At 40.8% G+C, this 18,895-nt stretch overlaps 1 protein-coding gene across 1 annotated transcript; it reads left to right on the forward strand.

The window, feature by feature from the left end:
• Positions 1-2,571: 2,571 nt before the first annotated feature.
• Positions 2,572-6,017, forward strand: LOC101023064 (basic salivary proline-rich protein 3). The gene is given in 5 exon segments (XM_009180225.4): positions 2,572-2,655; positions 3,596-3,631; positions 4,121-4,201; positions 4,204-4,771; positions 5,913-6,017. Coding segments are annotated over 4 exon segments (732 nt in total). The 5' UTR covers positions 2,572-2,591; the 3' UTR covers positions 4,755-4,771; positions 5,913-6,017.
• Positions 6,018-18,895: the final 12,878 nt, after the last annotated feature.

Below are 18,895 nucleotides of genomic sequence, written 5' to 3' on the forward strand. Positions count from 1 at the left end.
TCCCTTTCACCCACCCTCACTCACAGACAGTGTCAATTTCCACCATTCAATCACTTCTGTTATTGTTTTGTCTGGTGAGTGCATAGCTGATATTTATGCTTTCCTGATAAACTTTACTCACTGCTGACATTGGAGAAGGTCAGGGAAAGGGCCGGAGATGAGTGACTTTTAGGGGCATTTCTATTCTCTTCTTGTACTCTCCTGCCAAAGACAAGTCTGTCTTGCCTCAGGCCTGCAGCAACCTCAGTTGGTGACTTAATCAGGCAATGTCAGCCTGGCCTCTTTGCTGCTCCTTGTCTCTGACATTCCTTTGCTACCTGATGGTCTAACTTAAGATATGTAGGCAGGATTATTCATCTCCAGTTCCTATGGAAAATAGTGTCTGGTGAGACCAGAGACACAAATCTCAATAATACAGTGGGACCTGTGGGCACAAGCAACTATTCTCTGCCTGAGATAAAACTCATGAAGACTAGTTAGAACCAGTCCACTTTCTGTAGAGCCAGAAGAAATTGCCAATTAATAATATCTTTCTCTTTCAAGTATGTCTATATTTTTTCCAGGGAAAATACCAAACTTCCTGGTTCCCTTGAAAGGGCCAAGTTATCTGTAGCAAAGTGTCTGGTATTAGGAAGTCTCCCTTTACTACTACCCACAACTCCTCAGAAGGGCCAGACCCGACCCTCATCTGCACAGCCCAGAATCCACTCCTCCCCAGTGCTGAAGAGGTCTGTCTTTAGGATTTACTGTCACATACCCTCCCTACCGCCATCATATCTCCAACCAAGCTGTCCTTAAATTAACACCAGTCATGCACAAAATGTGAACATGAGACACTCAGAAAGTCTAAGTGGTAAATGACTGCTGTTGATAGTGACTAACCTGTATATTCCATGAACTGATGAGCAGGGATTTACTAGAAATAACAGAAGAATCAGCAGCTGAAAGAAGTGCTAACAACGCAGATCTCTGATAGGGCTTTTTGGAAACACAACATTTATTGTGAAATTACACAAACAAGAACGAAACAAAGGTGGTGAGTATTATAGCTTATTACTTAGAAGATTAAATAAAGGAAATCTCACCACATTAATGGTGGGAAAAGTCAGATACATAAAGAAAATTACACATAATAAGCTTGACTCAGAAAATAAAATATGAACAAAGAAGTACCAGAATGTAAGGAGGAATGCATATCAGAATATTGTAAAAAAACAAACAAACAAACAAAAAAAAACACTCCTTGTGGGAGAACAATCTGAGAAAACAGATAACACAAATACTGACTAAACCAAGAAAACCAACACAATGCAACTGAAGCTTTGATGGGCGTATCTGATTACCTTATTTGAATGTAGAATTGTAGCCACTTAATTATCAGAGGTAGGAATTCAATACAATTCTTTTTTTTTTTTTTTTGAGACGGAGTCTCACTGTGTCGCCCAGGCTGGAGCGCAGTGGCGCGATCTCGGCTCACTGCAAGCTCCGCCTCCTGGGTTCAGGCCATTCTCCTGCCTCAGCCTCCTGAGTAGCTGGGACTACAGGCGCCCGCCACCGCGCCCGGCTAATTTTTTATATTTTTAGTAGAGACGGGGTTTCACTGTGGTCTCGATCTCCTGACCTTGTGATCCACCCGCCTCGGCCTCCCAAAGTGCTGGGATTACAGGCGTGAGCCACCGCGCCCGGCCAAATTCAATACAATTCTTAAAACAAATGAAGCAGAGGGTGAATTTTATAGAATATTCTAGAGAAAGTGAAGAGCATGAAGTAAGTTTTGACGACATGATATCGCATGGCTCCTGCTAGAAACTATATATTCCATTTTCTCAGGTCTAGATATTTCCTGTGGTTTCCGTGTCCATTTTGCATTAATAACTCCTAAAGATACTTTAAAATACACAATTTTGGCCTTCCTGTGTTGCACAAGAACAAGCCTTGCCTGAGCTGAGTGAGATCCAGAGAAGCTTGAACAATACTGTAGCATGAGAAGGCTGCAGGGCAGCTTTCCATCATCTATGTGTGCCCAGGAGTGTGCTGTCTTCACACATCTCACAGATGGCAGAAACCATCTCTATCACATCAAGACTTTAGCTAAATGTGATACTATCTGTACATACATCACAAGAGATGGAAATAGGCTATAAAAAGAGCCAGAGATATTGATTATTGTCACTGCTGGGTGTAGCTTTGCTGCCCACACACACATATCCAGAAATAAATAACAGAGTGGAAAGTGGACAATAGTCTTATCAAAAAGATTGAAACTCTACTGATGTCTGAAGTTCAATTATGACACAGTGCTGATTGCTTGGACCTAGTTCATTTAAAACCTTCGTTCAAGTCATAGTTGTACCTTCTAGAAATAAGTCACCAACAAATTCCAACCCAACCCATCCCTCTAGGCTAGAGTCCCAGAGAGAAATAAGGGATGCACTTGACCTGCAGTGAGCAAAGCAGAACCCAATCTCTGAGGTGGCAAGGCCCATTCAGTGTGGAGCTCAAAGGTGTCATTGTTCTGCTTCTCTTTATAAAGGGAGTTGCCACGTTTCTCCCAGCAGAGAGTTGGGAGCAACTCCAGAGCCTCCTGCAAGATGCTGCTGATTTTGCTGTCAGTGGCCCTGCTGTCCTTGAGTCCAGCTCGGAGCTTCAGTGAAGGTAAAACAGAAGGGGTAGATGATGCGGTGACTCTGCTTGGGGCTTAGGAGGTAATAATGGTAATTATGGGGAAGAGAGGAGAATGAAAACACAGATGGGGCTGCGGAGTTTTCATGCCCAGGATCAGGAGACCTGTTGTGCCCTCATTCCACACCAAGGGCTTCTAATTTATTTCATGCACAATAAAAATCCAGTAAAGAATTTGTACCAGGGGAATGGGAAGGTAAGATTTGCATTTACAGAGAGATATGACTGTGCTCTGAAGGATGCAGTGGAGAATGCAAGGAAGATTCAGGCAAGTCCAGCTGTGAGCATCCTATACTGATCTCAGTAAGTACACAGGCATGATGGTGGCCTTGCTATACCTGGTGGATCAGCATCAACAATGGAGATAAACACACATCAGAGATACTGCAGAGGAGGCACAACTGGATAAAACACTTGCCTGTGCCTAACTACAGATATAGAAATATCTGAGCCAATTATTGTAATTTTTGTCTCCCCTACACGCAGTATTTCAATGTGCTGGGAGTGGTATGGGTAAGATTGTATTGAAATGATTACTTCTGGTAACCCAAATTGAGAAATTTTGTTTACATAAGCAATGTATTTATAGGAGATGGAGGGCATAAGAATACCAAAATATTACATTGAAGTACCTGGCATGTGTAAACTAAATTAGCATTAAGTCTTGAGGGATTCTAGGGAGGAAAAAATGGGGCTCTTCTATGTTGAGTTCGTGGTTGTTGCTCTGTGTCATAACAACTGTGCCTCCCCTTACACCTTCCTCCCCTTTCAGCAGCTTCACAGATGGTGGCTGACGAGTTAACCAAGGGGAGGCATGGGGAGTGGTGAGAAGACCCTTTTCCCCGTAGAACACCTGTGAGTCTTGACAGATTCGAGACGTAACTTTTCCCATCACCCTGTGCTTCTCTTCTAGATGTGATCCAGGAAGAATCTCCCTCCCTAAAATCAGGTAAAACCCAATTCATTCTCAATCTCTTTTGACTATCTTCTTCTGCTCATGAACTGATCAGTTCTCCAGTGTTTTCTCATCAACATTTTCCTTTCAGGAATTGATTAATGTTAGTCCCCCTAATAACATAGGCAATCTTCATGCAACCTTGATTTTGGGGACCATAAGCAGGGCCACCAAATTGAATAGCAGAGATGCTTGTCTTAGATGACAACAGGAGTGGGTTGACTTCCCCCTGGCCAGGAGTGCCTGCTTGGGAGATGACAGAGAACTGGGCAGTGTCCTTATTCTGACTCCTCCTTATACTGAGATCCCCTCAACTGCTTCGTTCTTTCCCAGCGTTCAACTCCAGAGTTTTATTACTTCACTGAAAATGCAAAGAAATAAGTGTCTGGGTCTCATTTTTGTGCATTTCCCCATTTAGCTGCGTTACAGTAAAAATTTGCTGCAGCTATTCAGTGAATGCTGTGTGTCCTCCACCTCCTCCAGGAAAGCCAGAAGGACCACCCCCACAAGGAGGCAACCAGTCCCAAGGTCCCCCACCCTCATCCAGGAAGGCTACAGAAGGACCACCCCACAAGGAGGCAACCAGTCCTGTCCCCCACCTGTCCAGGGAGGCCAGAAGGGACCACCCCCACAAGGGAGGCAATCAGTCCTGTCCCTACCTCGTCCAGGAAGGCCAGAAGGACCACCCCCACAAGGAGGCAACCAGTCCCAAGGTCCCCCACCCGTCCAGAAGGCCACAGAAGCACCACCCCCACAAGGGATAAACCAGTCCCAAGGTCCCCCACCTCGTCCAGGAAAGCCAGAAGGACCACCCCCACAAGGAGGCAACCAGTCCCAAGGTCCCCCACCTCGTCCAGGAAGGCCAGAAGGACCACCCCCACAAGGAGGCAACCAGTCTCAAGGTCCCCCACCTCCAGGAAAGCCACAAGGACCACCCCCACCAGGAGGCAACAAACCTCAAGGTCCCCCACCTCCAGGAAAGCCACAAGGACCACCTCCACCAGGAGGCAATCCTCAGCAGCCTCCGCCACCTCCTGCTGGAAAGCCCCAGGGACCACCTCCACCTCCTCAAGGTGGCAGACCACCCAGGCCTCCCCAGGGACAGCCTCCCCAGTAATTGAGGTTCAATGACAGGTATGATTCCTGTTTATGTTCACCAAGTGCTCTAAGTGCTACAGTTCTCCGACTTTATTGTGCCAATGAATCAACTAAAAGCCCATTGACATTGTATTGTCCTGGAACCCATTTCTAAAGATTTGTATCCAGATACTCTGGAATAGGGTAACAAGACCCTGTATTTCTAACAAACTCTTTAAGGAATTCTGATGTTGAGAAACAACATACCATATAATCTGTCTCAAATTGTGCTGGCAATGAGGAAATAGTACCATGTTCATTCTTGGTATTGTTTTCTGCCCACAAACTCAGAGACCTCCCATTTAAAGTTTTCACCTGAGCATTGTTTGCTCAGTCCTGCCTCACACCAGCCTCTCTAGTCCAGTATTCCTGCCAAGTGGTCCCTGAACATTCAGCAGCTAAAAGGTGTCTCATTTTTTAGATACTTCCTTTTCAATAAGTACATGATTAAGCTAACAAAAGGTATCTAATGGAATGGAAAAATATGAAGCTAATTTTAAAGGCATAACTCATCCCACCCACCTTCCTTCCTTCAAAAAGCTACCACTGTTGACTTTATGGCATCTTCCCTTTGAAATATTTATGTGTGCACAGACATATAGCATTCTTTTCCCCTACCACTAATAATGTAACTTATATGCAGGTATATATGTGAGTCATTTAAAAATACACTTTTTGAAAATTTCCTCATCAGTTTATGGGCTAAATACATCTCTTCAGTGGTTTTCTGTTTGCTTTTACAAGCTTTTGCTACTCCATTGTGTGGCTTTGCCATGATTTCCTTAACCAATCCCTGTCACTGGACACTGAGGGTGGTTTCAGCTTCTCACTATTATAGAACACGTGCCAGTTAACATCTGTGTAAATATATCCTTGAACAAATTCAACAGCAATGAGTCATAACAACCTAAGGATGATCTTTTCTCTTCATCTTCTAAGCAACAATTTGGAGCACATTGTGTCCAAGGGCATCAAAAGAGTGAACACAGAAAAAATTAGGAAGGAATCACAGGGGTAGAAGGGTTGGAGGGGAGAGGATGGGCTCTCATGTACTCTACTGCAGTAACACCAGTAAGGAATTAGACATTTCCTGCCATGTCAAGTCTGGTTTATGAACTTCCTTGTTTGTTTGTTTCAGAAACTGAATAAGAAGATGACAGTGATTCAAATGATTCAAATGCCACGACATTGGAAGAAGGTGGTCATAGCTCTAAATTCAATATACCAATAAAATAATCAGCTTGCAATTTCTGATTGTGGCGTCTCTTTCTCAGTGTTTGTGAATGTGGAATGTGAGGACCAAGAACATCGAGGACCCCTTCTCTCTGTTGCTTCCAGGGAGCTTCCCTCCTCTTTAATTCTAATTTAGCCAGCTGCCATGAACAATGTTTTACTGTTTATCTCCTTCCCTGGCTTCTATTTTTTTTTCTTTTTCTGAGATGGAGTCTTGCTCTACACCTAGGTTGGAGTGCAGTGGCGTGATCTTGGCTTACCACAACCTGCATATCCTGGGTTGAAGCTATTCTCCTGCCTCACCCTTCACAGTAGCTGGGATTACAGGTTCCCACCATCATGCCTGGGTAATTTATGTAATTTTAGTTGAGATGGGGTTTCACCCTGTTGGCCAGGCTAGGCTAGAACTTCTGACTTCAGGTGATCTGCTTGCCTCAGCCTCCCAATATCTTGGGATTACAGGCGTGAGCCATCACACCTGGCCCTTCCCTGACTTCTATAGTACCAATTGAAATTTTAAAATTATTATCAGATTGTTTACTGATATTCCAGTAATCTTAAGGACAAAAACACAACAAATGGAAAATAAGTCACAGAAGCGAAAAGAAATCCTTATCATTTCTAAGAAACTGAGTTTGGTTTCAAGGGAATGAATATGGCTCTATGCTTCTTATCCACAGAATCCTCTCTATCCCATTTACCCTATTTTAACAGTGATTACTTTCCTCCCTCCCTATGTTCCTCACCTTTCTTTAATGAAACCTGAATGGATTTCACAAAGGAGGCAGCATGACTTTAAGGAGCGAAGAATTGGGAAGCTCTCAGGTTTTAGTTAAGACATAAATCTTTTTCTTGCTAGCTCTGGACTCTTAAAAAGCTACTTGGTCTCTCAGAGCTTGAATTTCCTCATCTAAAATGAGAAGAATCATAACAGCTACCTTAGAATATGGAGATTAATGAGGTAACATACATACCAAAAACCTTGCAGAGATTGGCATGTCTGCTTCTCAAGCAAGGAAGGTTCAATATTAGAAAACTGCTCCTGTGCCCTCTGATAGCCTCAGATAATTCACGAAGAAGTTCAGAAAAATCAGAATAGAAGGATCTTGCTGTGTGCACCACCAAGTTGAGCACCCACATTCAGTTCAATCACAGTTCTCTGGCTTCTCTCCTATTATCTTAGATGAAGCCTCCCTACCTCTATCTCTTACCTTCCCTCTTGATTCTGAACCACATTACCCAATCAAGGATTTTGCTTCTGCATGTGACCCCTTGTCTCCTGATTCTTACATCTATGCTCTATGGGATTACTTCAGTCAGCAAAAGCCTGCTGAAACATCACCCATTTCTACAGAGGTCTCCTATGACTCTTAGTGTTTCTTTCCTACCATATTATTTGTCTGCCATTTTTATTGCAAAAGTTCTTGAAACGTATGTATGTGATTCTTTCCCAATCCTCTCACTTCCACTTTTTAAAACACACATTAAAAATGCTTTTGTTCTTTCCACTCCAAGTCTGTCAGGGTGGTCTACTGCCTCCATTCCACTCATTTCAGGAATCAATTCTCAGTCCTGCATCTCCCGCGACCCCTTGGCAGTTTACTGTTCTTTTGGGAACACTCTATCAGTCTTTCCAGGAACCTCTAGCTCTCTCCTCGGGTTTCTCCTACCTCTGCCTCTTCCCTCCTGGAACTACAAATTTACTCCTCTTCCAACTCTATTTGGTCTTGGTAAATTATTCATCTAATTAATAAAACAAGGATTTATTCTTGACTCTTCTGTTTTCCCCTTACATCACATAATATCTAGTCAAATAAGCTATGTTATCATTGTGATGTTCAAGCTTCAAAATAATTTCCTGCTGCAACCAGTTTCATCACTTTCATCTCTGTCAGCCCATCTAAGCAAGCCTCATCTGCAGTTTACACCAAATAGTTCTATTTATTTCCGAACAGTCAGTTATCCACCTTGGTCGTTTAAAAATTATTTTACTTGAGATTGGGCACCAAGAGGGCTGAACAGGAACAGCTCCAGCCTCCAGCTCCCAGTGTGAGCGACACAGAAGACGGGTGATTTCTGCATTTTTAATTGAGCCTCCACTGTTGATACCCAGGCAAAAAGGGTCTGGAGTGGACCTCAAGCAAACTCCAACAGACCTGCAGCTGAGGGTTCTGAGTGTTAGAAGGAAAACTAACAAACTGAAAGGACATCCACATCAAAATCCCATCTGTACGTCACCATCATCAAAGACCAAAAAGGTAGATAAAACCACAAAGATGGGGAAAAAGCGTGCAGAAAAACTGAAAATTCAAAAAATCAGAGCGCGTCTCCTCCTCCAAAGGAACGCAGCTCCTCACCAGCAACGGAACAAAGCTGGATGGAGAATGACTTTGACGAGTCGAGAGAAGAAGCCATCAGTCAATCAAACTTTGCAGAGCTAAAGGAGGAACTACGAACCCAGTGCAAAGAAACTAAAAACCTCGAAAAAAGATTTGACGAATGGATAACTAGAATAACCAATGCAGAGAAGTTCATAAATGACCTGATAGAGATAAAAACCATGACACGAGAACTATGTGACAATCCACAAGCTTCAGTAACTGACTCGATCAACTGGAAGAAAGAGTATCAGTGACTGAAGATCAAATGAATGAAATGAAGCAAGAAGAGAAGTTTAGAGAAAAAAGACTAAAAAGAAATGAACAAAATCTCCAAGAAATATGGGATTATGGGAAAAGATCAAATCTACGTCTGATTGGTGTACCTGAAAGTGACGGGGAGAATGGAACCAAGTTGGAAAACACTCTGCAGGCTATTATCCAGGAGAACTTCCCTAACCTAGCAGGCCAACATTCAAATTCAGGAAATACAGAGAACGCCACAAAGATACTCCTTGAGAAGAGCAACTCCAAGACACATAATTGTCAGATTCATCAAAGTTGAAATGAAGGAAAGAAAATGTTAAGGGTAGCCAGAGAGAAAGGTGGGGTTACCCACAAAGGGAAGCCCATCAGACTAACAGCAGATCTCTCAGCAGAAACTCTACAAGCCAGAAGAGAGTGGGGGCCAATATTCAACATTCTTAAAGGAAAGAATTTTAAACCCAGAATTTCATATCCAGCCAAACTAAGTTTCATAAGTGAAGGAGAAATAAAATTCTTTACAGACAAGTAAATATTGAGAGATTTTGACACCACCAGGCCTGCCCTACAAGACTCCTGAAGGAAGCACTAAACATGGAAAGGAACAACTGGTACCAGCCACTGCAAAAACATGCCAAAATGTAAAGACTATCAATGCTAGGAAGAAACTGCATCAACTAATGGGCAAAATAACCAGCTAACATCATAATGACAGCATCAAGTGCACACATAACAATATTAACCTTAAATGTAAATGGGCTAAATGGTCCAATTAGAAGACACAGACTGGCAAATTGGATAAAGAGTCAAGACCCATCAGTATGCTGTATTTAGGAGACCCATCTCACGTGCAGAGACACATATAGGCTCAAAATAAAGGAATGGAGGAAGATCTACCAAGGAAATGGAAAACAGAAAAAGACAGGGGTTGCAATCCTAGTCTCTGATAAAACAGATTTTATACCAACAAAGATCAAAAGAGACAAAGACGGCCATTACATTATGGTAAAGGGATCAATTCAACGAGAAGAGCTAACTATCCTAAATATATATGCATCCAATACAGGAGCACCCAGATATATAAAGCAAGTCCTTAGAGACTTACAAAGAGACTTAGACTCCCACACAACAATAATGGGAGACTTGAACACCACACTGTCAACATTAGACAGATCAACGAGACAGAAAGTTAACAAGGATATCCAGGGATTGAACGCAACTCTGCACCAAGTGCACCTAATAAACATCTACAGAACTCTCCTCCCCGGATCAACAGAATATACATTCTTCTCAGCACCACATCGCACTTATTCCAAAATCGACTACATAGTTGGAAGTAAAGCACTCCTCAGCAAATGTAAAAGAACAGAAATTATAACAAACTGTCTCTCAGACCACAGTGCAATCAAACTAGAACTCAGGACTGAGAAACACAATCAAAATCGCTCAACTACAGGGAAACTGATCAACGTGCTCCTGAATGACTACTGGGTACATAACACAATAAAGGCAGAAATAAAGATGTTCTTTGAAACCAATGAAAACAAAGATACAACATACCAGAATCTCAGGGACACATTTAAAGCAGTGTGTAGAGGGAAATTTATAGCACTAAATGCCCACAAGAGAAAGCAGGAAAGATCTAAAATTGACACTGTAACATCACAATTAAAAGAACTAGAGAAGCAAGAGCAAACACATTCAAAAGCTAGCAGAAGGCAAGAAATAACTAAGATCAGAGAAGAACTGAAGGAGATAGAGACACAAAAAAACCCTTAAAAAAATCAATGAATCCACGAGCTGTTTTTTTTGAAAAGATCAACAAAATTGATAGACCATTAGCAAGACTAATAAAGAAGAAGAGAGAGAAGAATCAAATAGATGCAATAAAAAATGATAAAGGGGATATCACCACTGACCCCACAGAAATACAAACTACCATCAGAGAATACTATAAACTCCTCTAGGCAAATAAACTAGAAAACCTAGAAGACATGGACAAATTCCTGGGCACATACACTCTCCCAAGACTAAACCAGGAAGAAGGTGAATCTCTGAATAGACCAATAGCAGGCTCTGAAATTGAGGCAATAATTAATAGCCTACCAATGGAAAAAAAAAGTCCAGGACCCAATAGATTCACAGCCAAATTCTACCAGAGGTACAAGGAGGAGCTGGTACTATTCCTTCTGAAACGATTCCCATCAATAGAAAAAGAGGGAATCCTCCCTAACTCATTTTATGAGGCCAACATCATCCTGATACCAAAGCCTGGCAGAGATACAACAAAAAAAGAGAGAGAGAATTTTAGACCAATATCCCTGATGAACATAGATGCAAAAATTCTCAATAAAATACTGGCAAAACTGAATCCAGCAGCACAACAAAAACATCACCACCATGATCAAGTGGGCTTCAGCCCTGGGATGCAGGCTGGATCAGCATATGCAAATCAATAAGCGTAATCCAACATATAGAAACTTAGACCAAAGATAAAACCACATGATTTATCTCAATGGGTGAAAGGCCTTTGACAAAATTCAGCAGCCTTCATGCTAAAAACTCTCAATAGAGGTCGGTGATGATGGAGGCATTATCTCCAAAATAGTAAGAGCTGTTGCCAACAAACCCACAGCCAATATCATACTGAATGGACAAAAACTAGGAAACATTGCTTTGAAAATCCCGGCACAGACAGGGAGGATGCCCTCTCTCACCACTTCCTATTCAACATAGTGGTAAGGAAGTTCTGGCTAGGGCAATCAGGAAAGAAGGAAATAAAGGATATTCAGTTAGGAAAAGTAGAAGTCAAATTGTCCCTGTTTGCAGATGACATGATTGTATATTTAGAAAACCCCATCGTCTCAGCCAAAATCTCCTTAAGCTATTAAGCAACTTCAGCAAAGAATCTCCAGGATACAAAATCCAATGTGCAAAATCACAAACATTCTTATACACCAATAACAGACAAATAGAGCCAAATCATGAATGTGAACTCCCATTCACAATTGCTTCAAAGAGAATAAAATACCTAGAAATCCAACTTACAAGGGATGTGAAGGACCTCTTCAAGGAGAGCTACAGGCCCACTGCTCAGTGAAATAAAAGGGGAGACCTAGAAACAAATGGGAAGAACAAACCATGCTCATGGATCTAGGAAGAGTAATATCATTGAAAATGGCCATACTGCCCAAGTTAATTTATAGATTAAATGCCATCCCCATCAAGCCTGTGACTTTCTTCACAGAATTGGAAAAACTGCTTTAAAGTTCATACGGAACCAAAAAAACACCCCACATTGCCAAGACAATCCTAACCCAAAGAACAAAGCTGGAGGCATCCCACACTACCCTGACTTCACACTATACTACAAAGGCTACAGTAGCAAAAGAAACAGCATGGTACTGGTACCAAAACAGAGATATAGACCAATGAAACAGAACAGAGCCCTCAGAAGTGGCACCACACATCTACAGCCATCTGATCTTTTACAAACCTGAAAACAAAAGAAATGGGAAAGGATTCCTTTTTTAATAAATGATTCTACTGGAAAATTGGTTAGCCATAAGTAGAAAGCTGAAACTGGATGCTCCCTTACTCCATATATGAAGAATTAATTCAAGATGGATTAGAGACTTAAATGTTAGACCTAAAACCATAAAACCCTAGAGAGAAAACCTAGAATCAATACCATTCAAGGACATAGGCATGGGCAAGGACTTCATGTGAAAACACCAAAAGCAATGGCAACAAAAGCCCAAAAGGCAACCAAATGGGATCTAATTAAACTAAAAAGAGCTTCTGCACAGCAAAATAAACTACCATCAAGAGTGAACAGGCCAACCTACAGAATGGGAGAGAATTTTGTAATCTACTCATCTGACAAAGGGCTAATATCAGAACCTACAAGGCTCAAACAAATTTACAAGAAAAAACAATCCCATCAAAAAGTGGGCAAATGATATGAACAGACACTTCTCAAAGAGACATTCATACAATACAGACACATGAAAAAATGCTCATCATCACTGGCCATCAGAGAAATGCAAATCAAAACCACAGTGAGATACCATCTCACCCACGTTCTAATGAGGTGATCATTAAAAGTCAGGAAAAAACAGGAGGAAAGAGTGGGAAAGGGTTGAGGTGTAAAAGACTACAAATTGGGTGCAGTGTATACTGCCTGGATGATGGGTGCACCAAAATCTTACAAATCACCACTAAAGAACTTATTCACATAACTAAACACCACCTGTTCCCCAACCTATGGAAGTAAAAAAGAAAAGAAAAAAGAAAGAAAGAAAAAAAGAAAGAAAAAGAAAATCCCTAGGCACCCAACTTACAGTTCTGATGCAGTATCTTTGGACTTCTGTTTTTTTCTAATATTAAAATATATTTAAAGTGTACTCTGTTTTCTTCAGTTAATAATGTGAAAAGACTGCATTTATATGGTGAAATTCCCAGAACCTTCAATTCTTTATAGATAGGCTAAATTACTTGTATCATTACTTGCCAAACTTCTTGAACGTGATGGAGCTTATGTTAAGAAACAAAGTTTATATAATGTCTAGTTTCATATTGTAGTTACTTTCTTCCACAAAGTTTTTGAAATCCCCTTGTATTCTCAAACCCTTCTGGAAGGGGAGGAACAGATTTTTATTTTTATTTTTGTTTTTTGAGACGATTCTTTCTCTGTCACCCAGGCTGGAGTGCAGCGGCCGGATCTCGGCTCACTGCAAGCTCCGCCTTCCGGGTTCACGCCATTCTCCTGCCTCAGCCTCCCGAGTAGCTGGGACTACAGGCGCCTGCCACCACGCCCGGCTAATTGTTTTTGTGTTTTTTAGTAGAGACGGGGTTTCACCGCATTAACCAGAATGGTCTCGGTCTCCTGACCTCGTGATCCGCCTGCCTCGGTTCCCCAAAGTGCTGGGATTACAGGCGTGAGCAACCGTGCCCAGCCAGGAATAGATTCTTATGTGTACAACACAGGATCCTCTTATCCAAATGATCAAGTGGCCTGTCTTTAGGATTTCCAGTCACATCGCCACACACAATACCTCAAACAAGGTAATCCTGAAGTTATCACTATCCATGAACAAAAACTGAATGACAGCACAAGACTTATTCAAGGCCAGAAATAAGTGGCAGCTGTTGATACTGACACACCTACACTTTCCATGAAAAGGGTGAAAGGGTGAGCAGAAGCTACTTGATATAGCAGGAAAGTCAGCAGATGAAAAGAAAGCTACCAACACAAACTCAGCAAAAAGACCTTGGAAACACAGTATATTGATGCAAATTTTAAAAACAAAAAGAAAAAGAAAGGAGTAAGAATAATTATAGACACTTACTTAGAAGATTAGATTTAAAAATTGTCTCAAATTTTATTTAAAAAGAAGCCAGAAAAGGAAAAATGAACACAGGGAAGATTGATTTAGAACACAAAATGTCAACAAATACATGTGGGAAAGAGAGTGAGGAGAATTTCATTTCAGAATTTTGCAAAAATGAAAAAAATTTCTGTGTGAAAGAACAATCTGGGAGACAGATATCACAGGCACTAAGAAATTGATCAATGCAATATGCTTGAGGCTTTTATGTGGATACCAGACTATCTTATTTGAGTACAATTATGGCCACTCATTATAAGTGGGAGTGATTAAAAATTTTTCCTAGAAGAATGACTGAACATGACGACTCATGCCTGTTATCCCAGGACTTTGGAAAAGTGAGGCGGGAGGATCCCTTGAGGCCAGGAGTTCAAGACCAGCTTGAGCAACAAAGTGAGGCTCCATGTCTTCAAGAAAATTTTAAAATAAATAAAAAAGAAATAAATGGGCATGGTGTCATGAACCTGTAATTCAAGCAACTCCAGAGGCTGAAGCTGGGGGATTCCCCTGAGCACAGGCATTCAAGGATGCTGTAAGCCATGATCACGACACCACACTCCAGCCTGGGTGACAGAGTCTGTATAAAAAAAAATTTCCTAAAAGATGTAAAGCCCAAACTGAATCTGATAAACATTCTAACAAAGGGGTAGAGCAAGGAAAAAATTTTAAAGATATGAAACAGGATATTTCATTTAAGAACTGTGTATTCATTCTGTTCATTTCTAGAAACCCTTGGTAGCTTTTGTGGCCAACTTTGTTTTAACCTCTCCATGAATATTAATAATAGAACACATTAAGACACCTGTATCCTACAACACCAAGACTTTTCTGGCTAGAGCCAGATCCAAAGAACATTAGACAATCTGCGTGGGTCTGACCAGGCTGAGGGCCAACCTTCTGTCAGCCGTGAATGGCCACGTTTGTGTTGTCTTCCCACAGCTCAAAGTTCCAAAGAAATAATCTCCATATAATCAAACATTTAGCAAAATATGGTAGGCATAGGTATACAAAAATCCACAGCCAACCTCTTGTTCCTTAGAATATGATTGTGTTTAGAACACAGCCCTAAGAATAGGTGATCAAGCTAAAATGAGGGAGTTTCAGTGGAACTAAATCCAATAAGATTGGTGCCCTTATAAGAAGTGGAAATATCTTAGAACTGGAAATTTGCACACAAAGAGACACAAGAAGTATGTAGGCACAGACTCAGCCCCAGGGAAGGACACAGCAAGAAGACAGATATCTAGATGATAAGCAGACAAGCCCCAGAAGAACTGAACCTGCTGACACGTTCATCATGAACTTGTGCATCCAGAACTGTGAAAAAAATAATTTCTGTTGTTTAAGACACTCAGTTCATGATATTTTGTTTGGGCCGCTATAACAAAGAAATTCATATGATAGTAGGTTTTAGGAGATTGGAATTAAGATGCCTACTTGGTACATGATAAATTTACAACCATTTTAGATGGAAGATGGATGGCTGAGGCATTTGATGCATGTACAGGTGCCTAATCTCCTGCTACAGTCTTGCTCCTTGCTTTGACTCCATCTTAAGTCACTGACAGTCTCTCTCTCAGCTCTTTGGTCACCTCTGTTTTGGTTGTGTCTGGCAGGTTCATACCTGATATTTATTCTTCCTGATACACTAATCTCTTTCACTCATTGCTGACACTGGAGAAGGTCAGGAATAGAGCATAAGCTAAGTGATATTTGGAAGCATCACCAGTTCTCTTCCTGGACTCTGCAGACAAGCAGAATCCTGCTTCCAACCAGGACTACAGCTTCCTCAGCCATACACACATCTGCCTGGCACTCCCCTCTGCTCCTTCTCTCTGACCTCCCTTTACTACCTGAAGGGCTACCATAAGCTACATAGGAGGGACTTTTCATGTTGTTTCTTTTTTGAAATAATGTTTGGTGAAACCAGAGATAATCATATAACATCAGGGCATCTGCTAGGCCCAAGGAGTTACCCTGTGCCTCCCTTAAAGCATGTGAAGCCTCGTTAAAGCCATTTGACTTACCACATAGCTGGAGAATATTTCATCACTGGTATTACATTCCTCCTTCAACAAACATCTCTATTTATGCCAGGATAAATAAGAAAACAATTTGCCTAATCAGTAGGAAAAGTCAAAGTTAACTGTAGCAAACCTCACTGGATTAGGAAGATTGGAATTAAGATGCCTACTTGGTGCATGATAAATTTACAACCATTTTAGATGGAAGGTGGATGGTTGAGGTATTTGATGCATGTATAGGTGCCTAATCTCCTGCTACAGTCTTGCTCCTTGCTTTGACTCCATCCTAAGTCCCTGTAATGCAATGGGACTTTAAAATGTTCAAGGAAAATGTATGTTATATTAAAAAATAACATGAATGGATTCCAATTTTCTTTTACACCAAAATAAACTCAGACTGACATGCTCTAACGTGTCTGAATAGGAGCTACTTGAGGCATCAAGAAAAATGAGAGCAGGTTCAAAAGATCCCCTATAAGAGATACATGAATTCTTCTAAAATTAAAGAGAGTACAAACATTAAATTCATGGTAAAACTTGGGTAGAAGGTGAAATCAACGATGCTTTCTGAAACACTGATGGGGATAATGTGCCAAAAAATTGGCAGTTTACAAGTAAATAACTCATTTCAAGAAGGGATGAGATGACATTGAACCTACAGCCCATAGAGGCAGAGGATTCATATCAAATTGCATGGATAAAATTCATCTTGCTTATACCCTATTAGAAGACAACCAATGGTTAACAATACAAACAACAGCCAACACTACAAAATTCTCCACTGGTTCCCCTCACCTGATTCTAATTGAATAATTAATGTTGAGTGAAATTTGTCCTCAATGGATGCCAAAAATGTAGCAAAAGATAAGTTACAGACAGGAGGAGAACTTTCCATGAATTTTTAAATAAAGGGGATGAAGATCTTGAAGCATTTCTTCAAGGAATTGTAATGGGAGATGCAACCTGGCTTTATCAGTACAATCCTGAAAACAAATACAGTCAAAGCAATAGCTACCAAGAGGTGGAAAAGTCCAGTCAAGTAAAGTAGATAAGGAAAATGCAAATGCCATGGCAAGAGTTTATTGGCAGGCTCAAGGCATTTTGCTTGCTGACTTTCTGGAGGGCAAAAGCATGACAATATCTGCTTATTCTAAGAATATTGTGAGAAAGCCAAAGCTTTAGTAGAAAAATGCCTGGAGGTGCTTCAGCAGAGTCCTCCACCACAACAGTGCTCCTGCTCATTTCTCTCATCAAACAGGACTGTTGCGTGAGAGCTCTGATGGAAAATCATAAGGCATCCACATTACAATCCTAATTTGATTCCTTTGGGTTTCTTTTGGTTTAATAATGTCATAATGTCTGCAAAGGGCATCTATTATTCTTCAGTTAATAATGTAAAAAAGACATATCAATAGCTGCCATGCTGACTAAAATGTACGACAATTGGTCAATAAATAGTCTCAATATTCTCTCCTTACATTGCTCATTAATGATTAGGATTGGGAAATGGTTGAAACCTGAGTATCAGGTGTTAGAATTAAAACACACTTCCCAAATGAGACTTTAATTTTGACTCTCTTCCACAGATAACAGGAAAGGATTAAAGATCCCCCAAAGTTGTTACAGGTCATTGGGAAGACATAAAATTCAGGTGTTGATTCACCTGAGCCTTGAGCAGTATCTGCACTGCTTGAATTTGAAAGTAAAGGGTATTCAGTTAGGTAAAGAAGAAGTCAAATTGTCCCTGTTTGCAGATGACATGATTGTATATTTAGAAAACCCCATTGTCTCAGCCCAAAATCTCCTTAAGCTGATAAGCAACTTCAGCTAAGTCTGATCATACAAAATCAATGTGCAAAAATCACAAGCATTCTTATATACCAGTAACAGACAAACAGAGAGCCAAATCATGAATGAACTCCCATTCACAATAGCTTCAAAGAGAATAAAATACCTAGGAATCCAACTTACAAGGGATGTAAAGGACCTCTTCAAGGAGAACTACAAACCACTGCTCAGTGGAATAAAAGAGGACACAAATAAATGGAAGAACGTGCCATGCTCATGGATAGGAAGAATCAACATTGTGAAAATGGCCACACTGCCCAAGGTAATTTATAGATTCAATACCATCCCCATTAAGCTACCAATGACTTTCTTCACAGAATTGGAAAAAAAACTGCTTTAAAGTTCATATGGAACCAAAAAAGAGCCCGCATTGCCAAGACAATCCTAAGCCAAAAGAACAAAGCTGGAAGCATCCTGCTACCTGACTTCAAACTATACTACAAGGCTACATTAACCAAAACAGCATGGTACTGGTACCAAAACAGAGATATAAACCAATGGAACAGAACAGAGCCCTCAGAAATAATACCACACATCTACAGCCATCTGATCTTTGACAAACCTGACAAAAACAAGAAATGGAGAAAGGATTCCCTATTTAATAAATGGTGCTGGAAAAATTGGCTAGCCATAAGTAGAAAGCTGAAACTGGATCCTTTTCTTACTCCTTACACGAAAATTAATTCAAGATGGATTAGAGACTTAAATGTTAGACCTAAAAACCATAAAAACCCTAGAAGAAAACCTAGGTAATACCATTCAGGACATAGGCATGGGCAAGGACTTCATGTCAAAAACACCAAAAGCAACAGCAACAAAAGCCAAAATTGACAAATGGGATCTAATTAAACTAAAGAGCTTCTGCACAGCAAAATAAACTACCATCAGAGTGAACAGGCAACCTACAGAATGGGAGAAAATTTTTGCAATCTACTCATCTGACAAAGGGCTAATATCCAGAACCTATAAAGAACTCAAACAAAT

Source organism: Papio anubis, unplaced genomic scaffold (genome assembly GCF_008728515.1).
Source record: "Papio anubis isolate 15944 unplaced genomic scaffold, Panubis1.0 scaffold847, whole genome shotgun sequence".
Lineage (NCBI taxonomy): Eukaryota > Metazoa > Chordata > Mammalia > Primates > Cercopithecidae > Papio > Papio anubis.